General features: G+C 40.5%; 1 protein-coding gene across 2 annotated transcripts; it reads right to left on the reverse strand.

Annotated features, from left to right (window-relative positions):
- Positions 1–924: 924 nt before the first annotated feature.
- On the reverse strand, positions 925–23,086 carry LOC137437122 (thyroid transcription factor 1-like). 2 transcript variants are annotated; one of them, XM_068131521.2, is made up of 3 exons: positions 22,402–22,885; positions 2,001–2,131; positions 925–1,904 (listed from the first exon to the last, which is right to left on the reverse strand). In XM_068131521.2, exons 1-3 carry the CDS (start codon positions 22,766–22,768, stop codon positions 1,452–1,454), a joined length of 951 nt encoding a protein of 316 aa, XP_067987622.1. In that variant the 5' UTR covers positions 22,769–22,885; the 3' UTR covers positions 925–1,451. The 2 variants fall into 2 exon arrangements, with proteins under 2 accessions (XP_067987622.1, XP_067987621.1); XM_068131520.2 differs by having other exon boundaries at positions 925–2,131; positions 22,402–23,086.
- Between the last annotated feature and the right edge of the window lie 1,438 nt (positions 23,087–24,524).

Consider the following 24,524-nt stretch of genomic DNA (forward strand, 5'->3'; position numbering starts at 1 on the left):
TAAATTGACCCTGCCGGTGCAGGTCGATTCTGGAGGGGCGTGTGTAGCGGTTACCGCTGGATGTACATAATCGCCTTGCACCGGCCAGAACACGGCCAGACACGCCTCTCCCGGGCATGCCCGGACTCACTGTTCCCGGGCACGCCCGAACCTCCCGGGCACGCCCGGTCTCGTCTTTCCCGGGCATGCCCGCTCTCGCCTTTCCAGGGCTCGCCCAGAGCGTCCGGGCATGCCCGCTATCGCCTTTCCAGGGCTCACCCAGAGCGTCCGGGCATGCCCGCTATCGCCTTTCCAGGGCACGCCCAGAGCGTCCGGGCATGCCCGCTACCGCCTTTCCAGGGCTCGCCCAGAGCGTCCGGGCATGCCCGCTATCGCCTTTCCAGTGCTCGCCCAGAGCGCCCGGGCACGCCCAGCCTCGACTTGCCAGGCCGCAGTCAAACACGCCCGGGCAGGTCCAGACTCGCCTTTCCAAGGCTCGCCCTTGATACCCGGGCATGCCCGGTATAGCTTTTGCCGGGCAAACTTCCCGACATAAATGTGTATATATATTGTTGCCCGAAAAACGGGCTTGTCAGAATACCTGAGCTGTTTTGTTTCAATAAAGCAACTCGGACGAATTCCGTCTTTGGTCGCGTCAATTCTTTCGACTCGCGTTGGAGCGCAGTTCCTTCAGCTTCATATTAATCCAAACGTGCAGGAAAATATGGAACCTGGGCGGTGTATGGGTTGCAGACCGCTGCGTCGATCGCTGTTGAATTTATTTTCTTTCTTCGCCGTTATGAAATGTATTATCTTCCATTTTTTAGCCCTTTTAACCACCGAGAGAGTAAAAGGGTTCCTTTTTTCATATCGTGGTGTTTTTACCACGGGCATCTGTTGGTGTATCATAATGACGTATATAAAGGATGCACACAACACAAGAAGCAATATTATTTCACATTTTAATGACATTTATTGCTAACGACAGATTTATTACGCGGTGAGGAAGCGTAGATACAAAAAAGTTCTAAAAAACGAACTTTCATCCCCATTTGTATTGTAATAGTATTAGTATTAGTATTAGTATTATTCCTTCACCTGAAGAAAGTTTAAAATTCGAGTCAAAACAGGTGGAGAGATGGTTTTGTTATTCATGGTTATATAAAGAAGCGTTTATAATAATAATAATAATGACTTGTTTGAGGAAGGTTAGTGACATTTGTTTGTGAGGTTACAAACTTACTGATCACAAAATGGCGGATTCTGAAGGTGTTGTTGCTGCACAAAGTTCCAAGGTAACTGTAAACTTTGTCCGTATGTGAAATGCATGTTTCGTTGTGCCGAAGCATCTCTTGTTGCATTTGTCTTTATCATGAATTATAGCCACCGGTGGTAACATTTCATTGAAGATCCCTGGCAAGAAAAGGTAGGCTACACCTACAACACGGTGACCTGGTCGAAAAAGGAACGTGTTAGATGATTGGTCGCTCGTCCCCTGCGGCTTCCGGTCCATTCCAGCATCCTCTCCAATGGAGGACGTTTGAAGCATACAGGTGTGGGTGCGAGTCGTACTGAGGCACGGACGGTACCATGGAGCCCGTGTTAAAGTGCATCAAGCACGGGCTCACGGCAGATTCCAAGTCAAAGTCCATGGTGTCTACGTCGCCATCTTGAGTTTCCATTTGAAACGTCGAGTTCGTGGACTGAGGACAACACTGCGTGTGTTGTGCAGGTAGGGATTGCTGGTCCGACGCAAGTTGAGTAGGCCCTGGTTTATCGTCTTTGACTAGGACTGACACACGGCATGCAGATTCCACCTGTGAGCCATTCGGTGTACCTCGCCCGTCACGCTTTACCTGTTGCGTCGCCTTGTCTTTGGCTTGGCGTTTGATCTTGTAACGATGGTTCTGAAACCAGATCTTCACCTGCGTAGATGTTAAATGGATCAGGCTTGCCAGGTGTTCCCTTTCGGGTGCCGACAGGTAATTTTGCTGTTTGAAGCGCCGTTCTAGTTCGCACACCTGTGGTTGCGTGAACAGGACACGACGCTTGCGGCGAGGAGCGCACACCGTTTTGCTGCCGCTCATGATGCTTCCAAAGCCTCCAATGGTGCCCATTCCCATCGGTGTGGATGTTCCCGTGAAATGAGAAACTGCAAACAATATCAACAATGAGTGAGATCTGTGTGAAGATTCCTGTGGAGAAAAGTCGCTCCATATTTTCCATGATCCATATACAGTATTAAATCTCTCCATATTTTCCATGATCCATATACAGTATTAAATCTCTCCATATTTTCCATGATCCATATACAGTATTAAATCTCTCCATATTTTCCATGATCCATATACAGTATTAAATCTCTCCATATTTTCCATGATCCATATACAGTATTAAATCTCTCCATATTTTCCATGATCCATATACAGTATTAAATCTCTCCATATTTTCCATGATCCATATACAGTATTAAATCTCTCCATATTTTCCATGATCCATATATAGTATTAAATCTCTCCTTTATTTTCCATAATCCATATACAGTATTAAAGCTCTCCATATTTTCCATGATCCATATACAGTATTAAATCTCTCCATATTTTCCATGATCCATATATAGTATTAAATCTCTCCATATTTTCCATGATCCATATACAGTATTAAATCTCTCCATATTTTCCATGATCCATATACAGTATTAAATCTCTCCATATTTTCCATGATCCATATACAGTATTAAATCTCTCCATATTTTCCATGATCCATATACAGTATTAAATCTCTCCATATTTTCCATGATCCATATACAGTATTAAAGCTCTCCATATTTTCCATGATCCATATATAGTATTAAATCTCTCCATATTTTCCATGATCCATATACAGTATTAAATCTCTCCATATTTTCCATGATCCATATACAGTATTAAATCTCTCCTTTATTTTCCATAATCCATATATAGTATTAAATCTCTCCATATTTTCCATGATCCATATACAGTATTAAAGCTCTCCATATTTTCCATGATCCATATACAGTATTAAATCTCTCCTTTATTTTCCATAATCCATATATAGTATTAAATCTCTCTCCATATTTTCCATGATCCATATACAGTATTAAATCTCTCCTTTATTTTCCATGATCCATATATAGTATTAAATCTCTCTCCATATTTTCCATGATCCATATACAGTATTAAATCTCTCTCCATATTTTCCATGATCCATATATAGTATTAAATCTCTCTCCATATTTTCCATGATCCATATACAGTATTAAATCTCTCTCCATATTTTCCATGATCCATATATAGTATTAAATCTCTCCATATTTTCCATAATCCATATATAGTATTAAATCTCTCTCCATATTTTCCATGATCCATATACAGTATTAAAGCTCTCTCCCTATTTTCCATGATCCATATACAGTATTAAAGCTCTCCATATTTTCCATGATCCATATATAGTATTAAATCTCTCCATATTTTCCATAATCCATATATAGTATTAAATCTCTCTCCATATTTTCCATGATCCATATACAGTATTAAAGCTCTCTCCCTATTTTCCATGATCCATATACAGTATTAAAGCTCTCCATATTTTCCATGATCCATATATAGTATTAAATCTCTCCTTTATTTTCCATAATCCATATACAGTATTAAATCTCTCCATATTTTCCATGATCCATATACAGTATTAAATCTCTCCTTTATTTTCCATGATCCATATATAGTATTAAATCTCTCCTTTATTTTCCATAATCCATATACAGTATTAAATCTCTCCTTTATTTTCCATAATCCATATACAGTATTAAATCTCTCCATATTTTCCATGATCCATATACAGTATTAAATCTCTCCATATTTTCCATAATCCATATACAGTATTAAATCTCTCTCCATATTTTCCATGATCCATATACAGTATTAAATCTCTCCATATTTTCCATGATCCATATACAGTATTAAATCTCTCCATATTTTCCATAATCCATATACAGTATTAAATCTCTCCTTTATTTTCCATAATCCATATATAGTATTAAATCTCTCTCCATATTTTCCATGATCCATATACAGTATTAAATCTCTCCTTTATTTTCCATAATCCATATACAGTATTAAATCTCTCCATATTTTCCATGATCCATATATAGTATTAAATCTCTCCTTTATTTTCCATAATCCATATATAGTATTAAATCTCTCCATATTTTCCATGATCCATATACAGTATTAAATCTCTCCATATTTTCCATAATCCATATACAGTATTAAATCTCTCTCCATATTTTCCATGATCCATATACAGTATTAAATCTCTCCTTTATTTTCCATAATCCATATACAGTATTAAATCTCTCCATATTTTCCATGATCCATATACAGTATTAAATCTCTCCTTTATTTTCCATAATCCATATATAGTATTAAATCTCTCTCCATATTTTCCATGATCCATATACAGTATTAAATCTCTCCTTTATTTTCCATAATCCATATATAGTATTAAATCTCTCTCCATATTTTCCATGATCCATATATAGTATTAAATCTCTCCTTTATTTTCCATAATCCATATATAGTATTAAATCTCTCTCCATATTTTCCATGATCCATATATAGTATTAAATCTCTCCTTTATTTTCCATAATCCATATATAGTATTAAATCTCTCCATATTTTCCATGATCCATATACAGTATTAAATCTCTCCATATTTTCCATGATCCATATACAGTATTAAATCTCTCTCCATATTTTCCATGATCCATATACAGTATTAAATCTCTCCTTTATTTTCCATAATCCATATACAGTATTAAATCTCTCCTTTATTTTCCATAATCCATATATAGTATTAAATCTCTCCATATTTTCCATAATCCATATACAGTATTAAATCTCTCCATATTTTCCATGATCCATATACAGTATTAAATCTCTCCATATTTTCCATAATCCATATACAGTATTAAATCTCTCTCCATATTTTCCATGATCCATATACAGTATTAAATCTCTCCTTTATTTTCCATAATCCATATATAGTATTAAATCTCTCCTTTATTTTCCATAATCCATATACAGTATTAAATCTCTCTCCATATTTTCCATAATCCATATACAGTATTAAATCTCTCCATATTTTCCATAATCCATATATAGTATTAAATCTCTCCATATTTTCCATAATCCATATATAGTATTAAATCTCTCCTTTATTTTCCATAATCCATATATAGTATTAAATCTCTCTCCATATTTTCCATGATCCATATACAGTATTAAATCTCTCCTTTATTTTCCATAATCCATATACAGTATTAAATCTCTCCATATTTTCCATGATCCATATATAGTATTAAATCTCTCCTTTATTTTCCATAATCCATATATAGTATTAAATCTCTCCATATTTTCCATGATCCATATACAGTATTAAATCTCTCCATATTTTCCATGATCCATATACAGTATTAAATCTCTCTCCATATTTTCCATGATCCATATACAGTATTAAATCTCTCCTTTATTTTCCATAATCCATATACAGTATTAAATCTCTCCTTTATTTTCCATAATCCATATATAGTATTAAATCTCTCCATATTTTCCATAATCCATATACAGTATTAAATCTCTCCATATTTTCCATGATCCATATACAGTATTAAATCTCTCCATATTTTCCATAATCCATATACAGTATTAAATCTCTCTCCATATTTTCCATGATCCATATACAGTATTAAATCTCTCCATATTTTCCATGATCCATATACAGTATTAAATCTCTCCTTTATTTTCCATAATCCATATACAGTATTAAATCTCTCCATATTTTCCATGATCCATATATAGTATTAAATCTCTCCTTTATTTTCCATAATCCATATATAGTATTAAATCTCTCCATATTTTCCATGATCCATATACAGTATTAAATCTCTCCATATTTTCCATGATCCATATACAGTATTAAATCTCTCCATATTTTCCATGATCCATATATAGTATTAAATCTCTCCTTTATTTTCCATAATCCATATATAGTATTAAATCTCTCCATATTTTCCATAATCCATATACAGTATTAAATCTCTCCATATTTTCCATGATCCATATATAGTATTAAATCTCTCCTTTATTTTCCATAATCCATATATAGTATTAAATCTCTCCTTTATTTTCCATAATCCATATATAGTATTAAATCTCTCCATATTTTCCATGATCCATATACAGTATTAAATCTCTCCATATTTTCCATAATCCATATACAGTATTAAATCTCTCCATATTTTCCATAATCCATATATAGTATTAAATCTCTCCATATTTTCCATGATCCATATACAGTATTAAATCTCTCCATATTTTCCATGATCCATATACAGTATTAAATCTCTCCATATTTTCCATGATCCATATACAGTATTAAATCTCTCCATATTTTCCATGATCCATATACAGTATTAAATCTCTCCATATTTTCCATGATCCATATACAGTATTAAATCTCTCTCCATATTTTCCATGATCCATATACAGTATTAAATCTCTCCTTTATTTTCCATAATCCATATACAGTATTAAATCTCTCCATATTTTCCATGATCCATATACAGTATTAAATCTCTCCTTTATTTTCCATAATCCATATACAGTATTAAAGCTCTCCATATTTTCCATGATCCATATACAGTATTAAAGCTCTCCATATTTTCCATAATCCATATACAGTATTAAATCTCTCCATATTTTCCATGATCCATATACAGTATTAAAGCTCTCCATATTTTCCATGATCCATATACAGTATTAAATCTCTCCATATTTTCCATGATCCATATACAGTATTAAATCTCTCCATATTTTCCATGATCCATATACAGTATTAAATCTCTCTACATATTTTCCATGATCCATATACAGTATTAAAGCTCTCCATATTTTCCATAATCCATATACAGTATTAAATCTCTCCATATTTTCCATGATCCATATACAGTATTAAATCTCTCCATATTTTCCATGATCCATATACAGTATTAAATCTCTCCATATTTTCCATGATCCATATACAGTATTAAATCCCTCCATATTTTCCATGATCCATATACAGTATTAAATCTCTCCATATTTTCCATGATCCATATACAGTATTAAATCTCTCCATATTTTCCATAATCCATATACAGTATTAAATCTCTCCTTTATTTTCCATAATCCACATACAGTATTAAATCTCTCCATATTTTCCATAATCCATATATAGTATTAAGTCTCTCCTTTATTTTCCATAATCCACATACAGTATTAAATCTCTCCATATTTTCCATAATCCATATACAGTATTAAATCTCTCCATATTTTCCATGATCCATATACAGTATTAAATCTCTCCATATTTTCCATGATCCATATACAGTATTAAATCTCTCCATATTTTCCATGATCCATATACAGTATTAAATCCCTCCATATTTTCCATGATCCATATACAGTATTAAATCTCTCCATATTTTCCATGATCCATATACAGTATTAAATCTCTCCATATTTTCCATGATCCATATACAGTATTAAATCTCTCCTTTATTTTCCATAATCCATATACAGTATTAAAGCTCTCCATATTTTCCATAATCCATATACAGTATTAAATCTCTCCATATTTTCCATGATCCATATATAGTATTAAAGCTCTCCATATTTTCCATAATCCATATACAGTATTAAAGCTCTCCATATTTTCCATAATCCATATACAGTATTAAATCTCTCCATATTTTCCATAATCCATATACAGTATTAAATCTCTCCATATTTTCCATAATCCATATACAGTATTAAAGCTCTCCATATTTTCCATGATCCATATACAGTATTAAATCTCTCCATATTTTCCATGATCCATATACAGTATTAAATCTCTCCTTTATTTTCCATAATCCATATACAGTATTAAATCTCTCCATATTTTCCATGATCCATATACAGTATTAAATCTCTCCTTTATTTTCCATAATCCATATACAGTATTAAAGCTCTCCATATTTTCCATGATCCATATACAGTATTAAATCTCTCCTTTATTTTCCATAATCCATATACAGTATTAAAGCTCTCCATATTTTCCATGATCCATATACAGTATTAAAGCTCTCCATATTTTCCATGATCCATATACAGTATTAAAGCTCTCCATATTTTCCATGATCCATATACAGTATTAAATCTCTCCTTTATTTTCCATAATCCATATACAGTATTAAAGCTCTCCATATTTTCCATGATCCATATACAGTATTAAATCTCTCCTTTATTTTCCATAATCCATATACAGTATTAAATCTCTCCATATTTTCCATGATCCATATACAGTATTAAATCTCTCCTTTATTTTCCATAATCCATATACAGTATTAAAGCTCTCCATATTTTCCATGATCCATATACAGTATTAAATCTCTCCTTTATTTTCCATAATCCATATACAGTATTAAAGCTCTCCATATTTTCCATGATCCATATACAGTATTAAATCTCTCCATATTTTCCATGATCCATATACAGTATTAAATCTCTCCATATTTTCCATGATCCATATACAGTATTAAAGCTCTCCATATTTTCCATGATCCATATACAGTATTAAAGCTCTCCATATTTTCCATGATCCATATACAGTATTAAATCTCTCCATATTTTCCATGATCCATATACAGTATTAAATCTCTCCATATTTTCCATGATCCATATATAGTATTAAATCTCTCCTTTATTTTCCATGATCCATATATAGTATTAAATCTCTCCTTTATTTTCCATGATCCATATATAGTATTAAATCTCTCTCCATATTTTCCATGATCCATATATAGTATTAAATCTCTCCTTTATTTTCCATGATCCATATACAGTATTAAATCTCTCCATATTTTCCATGATCCATATACAGTATTAAATCTCTCTCCATATTTTCCATGATCCATATACAGTATAAAAGCTCTCCATATTTTCCATGATCCATATACAGTATTAAAGCTCTCCATATTTTCCATGATCCATATACAGTATTAAATCTCTCTCCATATTTTCCATGATCCATATACAGTATTAAATCTCTCCATATTTTCCATAATCCATATACAGTATTAAATCTCTCCTTTATTTTCCATAATCCATATACAGTATTAAAGCTCTCCATATTTTCCATGATCCATATACAGTATTAAATCTCTCCTTTATTTTCCATAATCCATATACAGTATTAAAGCTCTCCATATTTTCCATGATCCATATACAGTATTAAAGCTCTCCATATTTTCCATGATCCATATACAGTATTAAATCTCTCTCCATATTTTCCATGATCCATATACAGTATTAAATCTCTCCATATTTTCCATGATCCATATACAGTATTAAATCTCTCCTTTATTTTCCATAATCCATATACAGTATTAAATCTCTCCATATTTTCCATGATCCATATACAGTATTAAATCTCTCCTTTATTTTCCATAATCCATATACAGTATTAAAGCTCTCCATATTTTCCATGATCCATATACAGTATTAAATCTCTCCTTTATTTTCCATAATCCATATACAGTATTAAAGCTCTCCATATTTTCCATGATCCATATACAGTATTAAAGCTCTCCATATTTTCCATAATCCATATACAGTATTAAATCTCTCCATATTTTCCATGATCCATATACAGTATTAAAGCTCTCCATATTTTCCATGATCCATATACAGTATTAAATCTCTCCATATTTTCCATGATCCATATACAGTATTAAATCTCTCCATATTTTCCATAATCCATATACAGTATTAAATCTCTCCATATTTTCCATGATCCATATACAGTATTAAATCTCTCCTTTATTTTCCATAATCCATATACAGTATTAAAGCTCTCCATATTTTCCATAATCCATATACAGTATTAAATCTCTCCATATTTTCCATGATCCATATATAGTATTAAAGCTCTCCATATTTTCCATAATCCATATACAGTATTAAAGCTCTCCATATTTTCCATAATCCATATACAGTATTAAATCTCTCCATATTTTCCATAATCCATATACAGTATTAAAGCTCTCCATATTTTCCATAATCCATATACAGTATTAAATCTCTCCATATTTTCCATAATCCATATACAGTATTAAAGCTCTCCATATTTTCCATGATCCATATACAGTATTAAATCTCTCCATATTTTCCATGATCCATATACAGTATTAAATCTCTCCTTTATTTTCCATAATCCATATACAGTATTAAATCTCTCCATATTTTCCATGATCCATATACAGTATTAAATCTCTCCTTTATTTTCCATAATCCATATACAGTATTAAATCTCTCCATATTTTCCATGATCCATATACAGTATTAAATCTCTCCTTTATTTTCCATAATCCATATACAGTATTAAAGCTCTCCATATTTTCCATGATCCATATACAGTATTAAATCTCTCCATATTTTCCATGATCCATATACAGTATTAAATCTCTCCATATTTTCCATGATCCATATACAGTATTAAATCTCTCCATATTTTCCATGATCCATATACAGTATTAAAGCTCTCCATATTTTCCATGATCCATATACAGTATTAAATCTCTCCATATTTTCCATGATCCATATACAGTATTAAATCTCTCCATATTTTCCATGATCCATATACAGTATTAAAGCTCTCCATATTTTCCATGATCCATATACAGTATTAAATCTCTCTCCATATTTTCCATGATCCATATATAGTATTAAATCTCTCCTTTATTTTCCATAATCCATATACAGTATTAAAGCTCTCCATATTTTCCATGATCCATATACAGTATTAAATCTCTCTCCATATTTTCCATGATCCATATATAGTATTAAATCTCTCCTTTATTTTCCATAATCCATATACAGTATTAAAGCTCTCTCCATATTTTCCATGATCCATATACAGTATTAAAGCTCTCCATATTTTCCATGATCCATATACAGTATTAAAGCTCTCTCCATATTTTCCATGATCCATATACAGTAAAGCTCTCTCCATATATTCCATGATCCATATACAGTATTAAAGCTCTCTCCATATTTTCCATGATCCATATACAGTATTAAATCTCTCCATATTTTCCATGATCCATATACAGTATTAAATCTCTCCATATTTTCCATGATCCATATACAGTATTAAATCTCTCCATATTTTCCATGATCCATATACAGTATTAAAGCTCTCCATATTTTCCATGATCCATATACAGTATTAAATCTCTCCATATTTTCCATGATCCATATACAGTATTAAATCTCTCCATATTTTCCATGATCCATATACAGTATTAAATCTCTCTCCATATTTTCCATGATCCATATACAGTATAAAAGCTCTCCATATTTTCCATGATCCATATACAGTATTAAAGCTCTCCATATTTTCCATGATCCATATACAGTATTAAATCTCTCTCCATATTTTCCATGATCCATATATAGTATTAAATCTCTCCTTTATTTTCCATAATCCATATACAGTATTAAAGCTCTCCATATTTTCCATGATCCATATACAGTATTAAAGCTCTCTCCATATTTTCCATGATCCATATACAGTAAAGCTCTCTCCATATATTCCATGATCCATATACAGTATTAAAGCTCTCTCCATATTTTCCATGATCCATATACAGTATTAAAGCTCTCCATATTTTCCATGATCCATATACAGTATTAAAGCTCTCTCCATATTTTCCATGATCCATATACAGTATTAAAGCTCTCTCCATATTTTCCATGATCCATATACAGTATTAAAGCTCTACATATTTTCCATGATCCATATACAGTATTAAAGCGCTCTCCATATTTTCCATGATCCATATACAGTATTAAAGCTCTCTACATATTTTCCATGATCCATATACAGTATTAAAGCTCTCTCCATATTTTCCATGATCCATATACAGTATTAAAGCTCTCCATATTTTCCATGATCCATATACAGTATTAAAGCTCTACATATTTTCCATGATCCATATACAGTATTAAAGCTCTCCATATTTTCCATGATCCACTTACAGTATTAAAGCTCTCTACATATTTTCCATGATCCATACACAGTATTATTATAGCGCTCTCCATATTTTCCATCATCCATATGCAGTATTAAAGCTCTCTCCATATTTTCCATGATCCATATGCAGTATTAAAGCTCTCTCCATATTTTCCATGATCCATATACAGTATTAAAGCTCTCTCCATATTTTCCATGATCCATATACAGTATTAAAGCTCTCTCCATATTTCCCATGATCCATATACAGTATTAAAGCTCTCTACATATTTTCCATGATCCATATACAGTATTAAAGCTCTCTCCATATTTTCCATGATCCATATACAGTATTAAAGCTCTCTCCATATTTTCCATGATCCATATACAGTATTAAAGCTCTCTCCATATTTCCCATGATCCATATACAGTATTAAAGCTCTCCATATTTTCCATGATCCATATACAGCATTAAAGCTCTCCATATTTTCCATGATCCATATACAGTATTAAAGCTCTCCATATTTTCCATGATCCATATACAGTATTAAAGCTCTCTCCATATTTTCCATGATCCATATGCAGTATTAAAGCTCTCTACATATTTTCCATGATCCATATACAGTATTAAAGCTCTCCATATTCCCCATAATCCATATACTGTAGCGGTTACCGCTGGATGCACACAATCGCCTTGCACCGGCCAGAACACGGCCAGACGCGCCTCTCCCGGGCATGCCCGGACTGACTGTTCCCGGGCACGCCCGAACCTCCCGGGCACGCCCGGTCTCGTCTTTCCCGGGCATGCCCGCTCTCGCCTTTCCAGGGCTCGCCCAGAGCGTCCGGGCATGCCCGCTATCGCCTTTTCAGGGCTCGCCCAGAGCGTCCGGGCATGCCCGCTATCGCCTTTCCAGGGCTCGCCCAGAGCGTCCGGGCATGCCCGCTATCACCTTTCCAGGGCTCGCCCAGAGCGCCCGGGCACGCCCAGCCTCGACTTGCCAGGCCGCAGCCAAACACGCCCGGGCAGGTCCAGACTCGCCTTTCCAAGGCTCGCCCTTGACACCCGGGCATGCCCGGTATAGCTTTTGCCGGGCAAACTTCCCGACATAAATGTGTATATATATTGCTGCCCGATAAACGGGCTTGTCAGAATACCTGAGCTGTTTTGTTTCAATAAAGCAACTCGGACGAATTCCGTCTTTGGTCGCGTCAATTCTTTCGACTCGCGTTGGAGCACAGTTCCTTCATTGGTGACCTACCGACATGGATACGGCAGTGACTCTTAAACTACCTACCTTGGGAGGCTCACGCGGCTGTTTGGTTCGCTCAGGCGGACCCTCAGTTCGCCCTGCGAGGCATCACCGCGGACGACACCCGCTTCCACCATGTTGTGGTGGCGCTCGGTTCCACCACCGCGGCCCGCGCATTGAGCCTCCTCGAGCACCCGCCGGCTGCTGACAAATACGACGCGCTGAAGACACTCCTCCTCGACGCTTTCGCCCTCTCACCGGCAGCACGCGCACGGCGCCTGCTCGCTCTGCCCGAGCTCGGCGACACGCGCCCGTCAGAGCGCATGGACTATATGGTCTCGTTGCTCGGTGAGCACTCTCCGGATTTTCTGTTCCGCGAGCTGTTCCTTCGCCAGCTGCCTCACCCGGTACGCCTCGCCCTGGCTGGCACGTTGATCACGGATTCCCGCGCCCTCGCCAGGGAAGCCGATAAGATCTCCTCGGCGGGCCAGCACATCGGCGCGGTTACCTGGAGCCCGCCGCCGTCCGAGGCGACGCCCACGACGCCCGAGCGCCCTGCGCGGTTGGACGCCGAACTGCCGGTGCAACTGGCGGCCGCCACGCCGCACCGCCCGCTTCCGACACGACGGCCGGGGCCTCCACCTGACCGGGCGTGGTGTTATTACCACGCCAGGTTCGGACACAAGGCTCGGACGTGCCGGCCCCCGTGCACTTTCGGCAGGTCGGGAAACGGCCGGGCCGGCGTTCATTCCCAGCCATGAGCGCCGGCCACTCGGGCAACTTGCTGTTTATTCGGGACAAAGCGTCTGGGCGGTGTTTCCTGTGTGACACCGGCGCCCAACTGAGCGTCATACCCGCCTCCGAGCAGGACAGGCGGGACGCCGTTTGCGGCCCCTCTTTGGTCGCTGCTAATGGCTCGGCCATACGCACTTTCGGCCCACGCGTCGTCACCCTCTGCTTCGGCAGCCAGCGTTTTCAATGGACTTTTGTGACCGCCTGCGTCCCCATGGCTTTGCTGGGCGCCGACTTCCTCTGCACGCACGGGCTGCTGGTCGACGTCAAACGTCGTCGCCTTGTCAACGCCGAGACCTTCAGCTCCCTGGCGTGCACGATGAGCAGCTCCGCGCCGACCGAACTGGCGTGCGCCCTCCCGGCAGCGAACGAGTTCGCTCGCCTGCTCGCAGAATTCCCGGCCCTCACGCGGCCGACGTTTTCGGCCGTCGCGGTGCGGCATGGGATCGAGCACCACATACCCACTACGGGCCCGCCGGTCTACGCCAGGGCCCGCCGCCTCGACCCGGCCAAGATCGCCGTGGCGAAGCCCGAGTTCGACGCGTTGGAGCACCTCGGCATCGTGCGGCGCTCCGATAGCGCGTGGGCCTCGCCACTGCACATCGTGCCAAAGCCGGGGGGTGGATGGCGCCCGTGTGGCGACTACCGCCGTCTCAACGACGCTACCACCCCCGACAGGTACCCGATCCCGCATATTCAGGACTTTTCCGCCCGTTTGGCGGGACGGGTCATCTTTTCGAAAATTGACCTGATACGGGGCTACCACCAGGTACCTGTCCGGGCGGCCGACGTCCCGAAGACGGCCGTCATCATGCCGTTCGGCCTGTTCGAATTTTTGCGGATGCCGTTTGGCCTCAAGAACGCAGCCGAGGCGTTCCAGCGCTTGATGGACGGCGTGCTGCGCGACCTGCCGTTTCTTTTCGTCTATCTGGACGATATCCTCGTCGCCAGCACGTCCCGCGCCGAGCACCTCCTCCACCTCCGAACACTGTTCGGTCGCCTCAGCGAGCACGGCTTAATTGTCAACCCGGTCAAATGCCACTTCGGCGCGACGACCGTTGACTTTTTGGGCCACCGCATCACCAAGACCGGGGCCGTGCCGCTGCCGACCAAGGTCGAGGCCATCACCACGTTCCCGCGTCCCCGTTCCATCAAGGCCCTCCAAGAGTTCCTCGGCATGGTGAATTTTTATCACCGATTCGTGCCCCGCGCTGCTCAGCTCATGCGGCCCCTTTACGAGGCCCTCCGGGGCAAGCCGGCCAAGCATGACATTGTTTTGTCCGCGGCCATGGACGCGGCCTTCGCCAGCGCCAAACGGGCCCTCGCCGACGCAACGCTGCTGGCTCACCCGGTGCTCAACGCGCCCATCGCCCTCACTACGGACGCCTCCAACTATGTGGTGGGCGCCGTCCATGAGCAATGGGTGGACGGGGTTTGGCAGCCACTCGCTTTTTTCAGCCGGCAACTCCGGCCGAACGAGTTAAACTACAGCACGTTCGACCGCGAGCTGCTCGGGCTATTCCTGGCCGTTCGCCATTTCCGACACCTCCTGGAGGGCCGCCCGTTCACGGCTTTCGTCGACCACAAGCCGTTGGTCTACGCAATGCCTAAGGTCACGGAGCCGTGGTCGGCCCGCCAGCAGCGCCACCTCTCCGCCGTGTCGGAGTTCACCACGGACATCCGGCACGTCGCCGGCAAAGACAACGCCGTGGCCGACTGTCTTTCTTGGGCCAGCGCGAACGCGGTCCACCTCGGCATAGACTTCGCGCTCATGGCGGCCGACCAGACCACCGACGCCTCGGTGCAGGCACTCCGTGCGGCGGACACGGGCCTCCGCCTGGCCGACATTCCCTTCGCGGGCACCGTCCTGCTCTGCAACGTCTCCCAGGGCCAGCCTCGCCCCATCGTGCCCGTTTCCTGGCAGCGCCGCATCTTCGCCTCCATCCACGGCCTTTCTCACCCGGGCCGGAAAGCTTCTCAGAAGCTGGTGTCGGCGCGTTTCGTCTGGCACGGCCTTCGACGAAACATCCGCGACTGGGCCAACGCCTGCACGGCCTGCCAGCGGGTCAAGGTCCACCGCCACACCCAGGCCCCGCTGGCACCTTTCGCCGTGCCTGAACGGCGTTTCGACCACGTCCACGTGGACCTGGTGGGTCCCCTGCCCCCCTCGCGGGGGTTCACCCACCTGCTCACCATGGTGGACAGGACCACCAGGTGGCCGGAGGCTGTGCCCCTCGCCTCAACCACCACCGCCGACGTGGCGCAGGCGTTCATCGCCACCTGGGTCGCGCGCTTCGGCGCACCAGCGGACATCTCGTCCGACCGCGGCCCACAGTTCACGTCTGAGCTTTGGGGTGCGGTCACCCGTTCGTTGGGGGTCACGCTGCACCGCACCACGGCCTACTACCCCCAAGCCAACGGGTTGTGCGAGCGGTTTCACCGCTCCATGAAGGCCGCACTCATGGCCGGCCTTCAGGACGACGGTTGGGCCGACCGGCTGCCGTGGGTCCTTTTGGGCCTTCGCACGGCCCCCAAGGAAGACCTCCAGGCGTCCGCCGCCGAGCTCGTCTACGGCCAGCCGCTCCGCGTCCCGGGCGAATTCGTGCCCGACGCTACCAGTCCCTGGTCCGCCGCTCGCCAGCGCTCGGACCTCCAGGAGGCCGCCCGACGATTTGCCCCCGTGCCGACGTCCCGCCACGGTGGCCCCCAGTCCTACGTCCCCCCGGCGCTTCGCACAGCGGAGTACGTCTTTGTGCGTCATGACGCGCACCGGGGGCCACTCCGGCCGCCGTACGACGGGCCCTTCCGGGTCCTGCGACGGGGCGACAAGTCTTTCATCGTCGACTTCGGCGGCCGGCCGGACCGGATTTCTGTGGACCGCCTCAAACCGGCGCACATGGACGTCGACCGACCACCACGGTTGGCCCTTCCTCCGCGGCGAGGCCGCCCCCCGTCCACAGTTCCCCCCGCTCGACCACCCACCACCACGTCGGACCCCTCCCCACGACCCTCCAGGGGTCGCTTCGGCCGGGTCATCCGGACCCCCCTTAAATTGACCTTGCCGGTGCAGGTCGATTCTGGAGGGGCGTGTGTAGCGGTTACCGCTGGATGCACACAATCGCCTTGCACCGGCCAGAACACGGCCAGACGCGCCTCTCCCGGGCATGCCCGGACTCACTGTTCCCGGGCACGCCCGAACCTCCCGGGCACGCCCGGTCTCGTCTTTCCCGGGCATGCCCGCTCTCGCCTTTCCAGGGCTCACCCAGAGCGTCCGGGCATGCCCGCTATCGCCTTTTCAGGGCTCGCCCAGAGCGTCCGGGCATGCCCGCTATCGCCTTTCCAGGGCTCGCCCAGAGCGTCCGGGCATGCCCGCTATCGCCTTTCCAGGGCTCGCCCAGAGCGCCCGGGCACGCCCAGCCTCGACTTGCCAGGCCGCAGCCAAACACGCCCGGGCAGGTCCAGACTCGCCTTTCCAAGGCTCGCCCTTGACACCCGGGCATGCCCGGTATAGCTTTTGCCGGGCAAACTTCCCGACATAAATGTGTATATATATTGCTGCCCGATAAATGGGCTTGTCAGAATACCTGAGCTGTTTTGTTTCAATAAAGCAACTCGGACGAATTCCGTCTTTGGTCGCGTCAATTCTTTTGACTCGCGTTGGAGCGCAGTTCCTTCAATACAGTATTAAAGCTCTCAATATTTTCCATAATACATATACAGTATTAAAGCTCTCCATATTTTCCATAATACATATACAGTATTAAAGCTCTCCATATTTTCCATAAGCCATATACAGAATTAAAGCTCTCCATATTTTCCATAATACATATACAGTATTAAAGCTCTCCATATTTTCCATGATCCATATACAGTATTAAAGCTCTCCATATTTTCCATGATCCATATACATTATTAAAGCTCTCCATATTTTCCATAATACATATACAGTATTAAAGCTCTCCATATTTTCCATGATACATATACAGTATTAAAGCTCTCTCCCTATTTTCCATGATCCATATACAGTATTAAAGCTCTCCATATTTTCCATGATCCATATACAGTATTAAAGCTCTCTCCCTATTTTCCATGATCCATATACAGTATTAAAGCTCTCCATATTTTCCATGATCCATATACAGTATTAAAGCTCTCCATATTTTCCATGATCCATATACAGTATTAAAGCTCTCTCCCTATTTTCCATGATCCATATACAGTATTAAAGCTCTCTCCCTATTTTCCATGATCCATATATAGTATTAAATCTCTCCATATTTTCCATGATCCATATATAGTATTAAATCTCTCCATATTTTCCATGATCCATATACAGTATTAAATCTCTCCATATTTTCCATGATCCATATACAGTATTAAATCTCTCCATATTTTCCATGATCCATATATAGTATTAAATCTGTCCATATTTTCCATGATCCATATACAGTATTAAATCTCTCCATATTTTCCATAATCCATATACAGTATTAAAACTCTCCATATTTTCCATGATCCATATACAGTATTAAATCTCTCCATATTTTCAATGATCCATATATAGTATTAAATCTCTCCATATTTTCCATGATCCATATACAGTATTAAAGCTCTCCATATTTTCCATAATCCATATACAGTATTAAAACTCTCCATATTTTCCATGATCCATATACAGTATTAAAGCTCTCCATATTTTCCATAATCCATATATAGTATTAAATCTCTCCATATTTTCCATAATCCATATACAGTATTAAAACTCTCCATATTTTCCATGATCCATATACAGTATTAAATCTCTCCATATTTTCAATGATCCATATATAGTATTAAATCTCTCCATATTTTCCATGATCCATATACAGTATTAAAGCTCTCCATATTTTCCATGATCCATATACAGTATTAAATCTCTCCATATTTTCCATGATCCATATATAGTATTAAATCTGTCCATATTTTCCATGATCCATATACAGTATTAAATCTCTCCATATTTTCCATAATCCATATACAGTATTAAAACTCTCCATATTTTCCATGATCCATATACAGTATTAAATCTCTCTCCATATTTTCCATGATCCATATATAGTATTAAATCTCTCCATATTTTCCATAATCCATATATAGTATTAAATCTCTCCATATTTTCCATAATCCATATACAGTATTAAAACTCTCCATATTTTCCATGATCCATATACAGTATTAAATCTCTCCATATTTTCCATGATCCATATATAGTATTAAATCTCTCTCCATATTTTCCATGATCCATATATAGTATTAAATCTCTCCATATTTTCCATAATCCATATACAGTATTAAATCTCTCCATATTTTCCATAATCCATATACAGTATTAAAACTCTCCATATTTTCCATGATCCATATACAGTATTAAATCTCTCCATATTTTCCATAATCCATATACAGTATTAAATCTCTCCATATTTTCCATAATCCATATACAGTATTAAATCTCTCTCCATATTTTCCATGATCCATATATAGTATTAAATCTCTCCATATTTTCCATAATCCATATATAGTATTAAATCTCTCTCCATATTTTCCATGATCCATATATAGTATTAAATCTCTCCATATTTTCCATAATCCATATACAGTATTAAATCTCTCCATATTTTCCATAATCCATATACAGTATTAAATCTCTCCATATTTTCCATAATCCATATACAGTATTAAATCTCTCTCCATATTTTCCATGATCCATATACAGTATTAAAGCTCCATATTTTCCATGATCCATATATAGTATTAAATCTCTCCATATTTTCCATAATCCATATACAGTATTAAAGCTCTCTCCCTATTTTCCATGATCCATATACAGTATTAAAGCTCCATATTTTCCATAATCCATATACAGTATTAAATCTCTCCATATTTTCCATAATCCATATACAGTATTAAAGCTCTCTCCCTATTTTCCATGATCCATATACAGTATTAAAGCTCCATATTTTCCATGATCCATATATAGTATTAAATCTCTCCATATTTTCCATCATCCATATATAGTATTAAATCTTTCCATATTTTCCATGATCCATATATAGTATTAAATCTCTCCATATTTTCCATAATCCATATACAGTATTAAATCTCTCCATATTTTCCATGATCCATATACAGTATTAAATCTCTCCATATTTTCCATGATCCATATACAGTATTAAATCTCTCCATATTTTCCATGATCCATATACAGTATTAAATCTCTCTCCATATTTTCCATAATCCATATATAGTATTAAATCTCTCCATATTTTCCATGATCCATATATAGTATTAAATCTCTCCATATTTTCCATAATCCATATACAGTATTAAATCTCTCCATATTTTCCATAATCCATATACAGTATTAAATCTCTCCATATTTTCCATGATCCATATATAGTATTAAATCTCTCCTTTATTTTCCATGATCCATATACAGTATTAAATCTCTCCATATTTTCCATGATCCATATACAGTATTAAAGCTCTCCATATTTTCCATGATCCATATACAGTATTAAAGCTCTCCATATTTTCCATGATCCATATACAGTATTAAATCTCTCCATATTTTCCATGATCCATATACAGTATTAAATCTCTCCTTTATTTTCCATGATCCATATACAGTATTAAATCTCTCCATATTTTCCATGATCCATATACAGTATTAAATCTCTCCATATTTTCCATGATCCATATACAGTATTAAATCTCTCCATATTTTCCATAATCCACATACAGTATTAAATCTCTCCATATTTTCCATGATCCATATATAGTATTAAATCTCTCCATATTTTCCATAATCCACATACAGTATTAAAGCTCTCCATATTTTCCATGATCCATATACAGTATTAAATCTCTCCTTTATTTTCCATGATCCATATACAGTATTAAATCTCTCCATATTTTCCATGATCCATATACAGTATTAAATCTCTCCATATTTTCCATGATCCATATACAGTATTAAATCTCTCCATATTTTCCATAATCCACATACAGTATTAAATCTCTCCATATTTTCCATGATCCATATATAGTATTAAATCTCTCCTTTATTTTCCATAATCCACATACAGTATTAAAGCTCTCCATATTTTCCATGATCCATATACAGTATTAAATCTCTCCATATTTTCCATGATCCATATACAGTATTAAAGCTCTCCATATTTTCCATGATCCATTTACAGTATTAAAGCTCTCCATATTTTCCATGATCCATATACAGTATTAAAGCTCTCCATATTTTCCATGATCCATATACAGTATTAAAGCTCTCCATATTTTCCATGATCCATATACAGTATTAAAGCTCTCCATATTTTCCATGATCCATTTACAGTATTAAAGCTCTCCATATTTTCCATGATCCATTTACAGTATTAAAGCTCTCCATATTTTCCTTGATCCATTTACAGTATTAAAGCTCTCCATATTTTCCATGATCCATTTACAGTATTAAAGCTCTCCATATTTTCCATGATCCATATACAGTATTAAAGCTCCATATTTTCCATGATCCATATACAGTATTAAAGCTCTCTCCATATTTTCCATGATCCATTTACAGTATTAAAGCTCTCCATATTTTCCATGATCCATATACAGTATTAAAGCTCTCTCCATATTTTCCATAATCCATATACAGTATTAAAGCTCTCTCCATATTTTCCATGATCCATATACAGTATTAAAGCTCTCTCCATATTTTCCATGATCCATATACAGTATTAAAGCTCTCTCCATATATTCCATGATCCATATACAGTATTAATGCTCTCACCATATTTTCCATGATCCATATACAGTATAAAAGCTCTCCATATTTTCCATGATCCATATTTTCCATGATCCATATTTTCCATGATCCATATACAGTATTAAAGTGTCACAGTTGTCATGAATGACCTACTATGTATGGATATGGAATCTTTTGGATATGGATAGCTGTTATTTATTTCCATGATAGCACAAGGGACTAATTACAGAAAACAATTGTTCTCAATGCACGGAAGACCCATGTCAGAATTACAAGGTGATAATGTTGAGGCCTCTCACCAACATGGAATGACGAGTCAACCTGGGTTTGATCCACCATCCCATTCCGCGAAACAGAAAAGGTAGACAGGAATGTGACTAATCTGTTTCCACTTTAGTACATGGCAAGTATCACTGAGAGTACCTTTAGTACATGGCAAGTATCACTTAGAGTACCCACTTGAGCATCTGCAAGGATCTGAGCCAGAGCCAAACCAGGCCGGAGTGGGTCCAGTGCTTTGGAGATCCTCCTGGTAGGTAGGTAGCTCAACGGACCCTCCACTCAGGTTTACCAAACAGGGGCTCCAGAGGGTCGCGTTCGTGGCATGCCCGGCAGAGTGACCTGTACCGTGGAAAGGCCCTTGCTGCATGGGGTGCTGAGCGCGTCCCTGGCTCACCTGCGAGCGGTGTGAACCTATCCCGGCAACTCCCTGAGCCGTTCCTACGAGTGGGACCTCCATGGTGCCTTTTCTGTGAGTCTCTTCCAGCTCTGGGCTGAGGATGTGTGACACCGAAAAGGGCGTCGCGTGTTTGTGCCTGATGGACATGGTTCACAGGTGACCGTTTGCAGAGCGGCTCAGCTCGGCCTTTGCCTGTTGGTTTTTCTTCTTACGGGCGCTGCCGGCGCCCATTGGCCGGGCCCGACCTCCGCTTATCATGGATCTGTTTGGTGGTGGCGCCGCTGGGCCGAGACAGTCAGTTGGAGGCGGAGCGCGGGTATGGCACTACACTCATTACCTGACTCCCTGTATACCTTGGTGTAGCGAGGGTATGGGACTACACTCATTACCTGGCTCCCTGTATACCTTGGTGTAGCGAGGGTATGGCACTACACTCATTACCTGGCTCCCTGTATACCTTGGTGTAGCGAGGGTATGGCACTACACTCATTACCTGGCTCCCTGTATACCTTGGTGTAGCGAGGGTATGGCACTACACTCATTACCTGGCTCCCTGTATACCTTGGTGTAGCGAGGGTATGGCACTACACTAATTACCTGGCTCCCTGTATACCTTGGTGTAGCGAGGGTATGGCACTACACTCATTACCTGGCTCCCTGTATACCTTGGTGTAGCGAGGGTATGGCACTACACTAATAACCTGGCTCCCTGTATACCTTGGTGTAGCGAGGGTATGGCACTACACTGATTACCTGGCTCCCTGTATACCTTGGTGTAGCGAGGGTATGGCACTACACTAATAACCTGGCTCCCTGCATACCTTGGTGTAGCGAGGGTATGGCACTACACTCATTACCTGGCTCCCTGTATACCTTGGTGTAGCGAGGGTATGGCACGACTAATAACCTAGATTCTAGTGTACCTTGTGTTTGTGGGTCTATCAGTGGCAGGTGCGTTTTCACATCCTACCTTACTGGTGTGCTGTTCCTACAACTTACCTTGCACCAACAAGGTTGGTCATTTTGTGCTCATTTCTACTTTTCTATGTTGAGATCTCACAACACCTTCATCTTGACCAAAAGGTACAAGTTTGTAAAAATGAAAACGCGCATTTTAAGTCTAAATTCAATCGATTTTACATTATCCAGCTCGCCCCCCCCCCCTGCCCTTATCCTGCTCACACCGTCTATACTGAATGTCATAAAAGATGCAACCAACCCCATTCAACAGCAAATACTAAAACCTATGGAAGACGAAGGACGTTTACCTGTTCAATGCTCCTGTTTAATCCAATGGCTCATGATGCTCAGAATCCATGCTAAAATCCCATACCCCATACACATCCCATACCCCATACGCATCCCATACCTACGCATCCCATACCCCATACGCATCCCATACCCCATACGCATCCCATACCCCATACGCATCCCATACCCCATACGCATCCCATACCCCATACGCATCCCATACCCCATACGCATCCCATACCCCATACGCATCCCATACCCCATACGCATCCCATATCCCATACGCATCCCATACCCCATACGCATCCCATACCCCATACGCATCCCATACCCCATACGCATCCCATACCCCATACGCATCCCATACCCCATACGCATCCCATACCCCATACGCATCCCATACCCCATACGCATCCCATACCCCATACGCATCCCATACCCCATACGCATCCCATACCCCATACGCATCCCATACACCATACGTATCCCATACACCATACGTATCCAATCCGTATCCCATACACCATACGTATCCCATACACCATACGTATCCCATACACCATACGTATCCCATACACCATACATATCCCATACACCATACGTATCCCATACACCATACGTATCCCATACACCATAGACATCCCATACACCA

The sequence above is a fragment of the Myxine glutinosa genome, chromosome 11 (genome assembly GCF_964187855.1).
Source record: "Myxine glutinosa chromosome 11, kmMyxGlut1.1, whole genome shotgun sequence".
NCBI classification, from domain to species: Eukaryota; Metazoa; Chordata; class Myxini; order Myxiniformes; family Myxinidae; genus Myxine; species Myxine glutinosa.

Coding starts and splice junctions, on each gene's coding strand:
- LOC137437122 (XM_068131520.2), bottom strand. CDS start 22,768: ATGTCCATCAGGCACAAACACGCGACGCCCTTTTCGGTGTCACACATC. Junction 2,132..22,401: donor AGATCCTTGCAGATGCTCAA/GTGGGTACTCTA, acceptor TATTGTTTGCAG/TTTCTCATTTCACGGGAACA.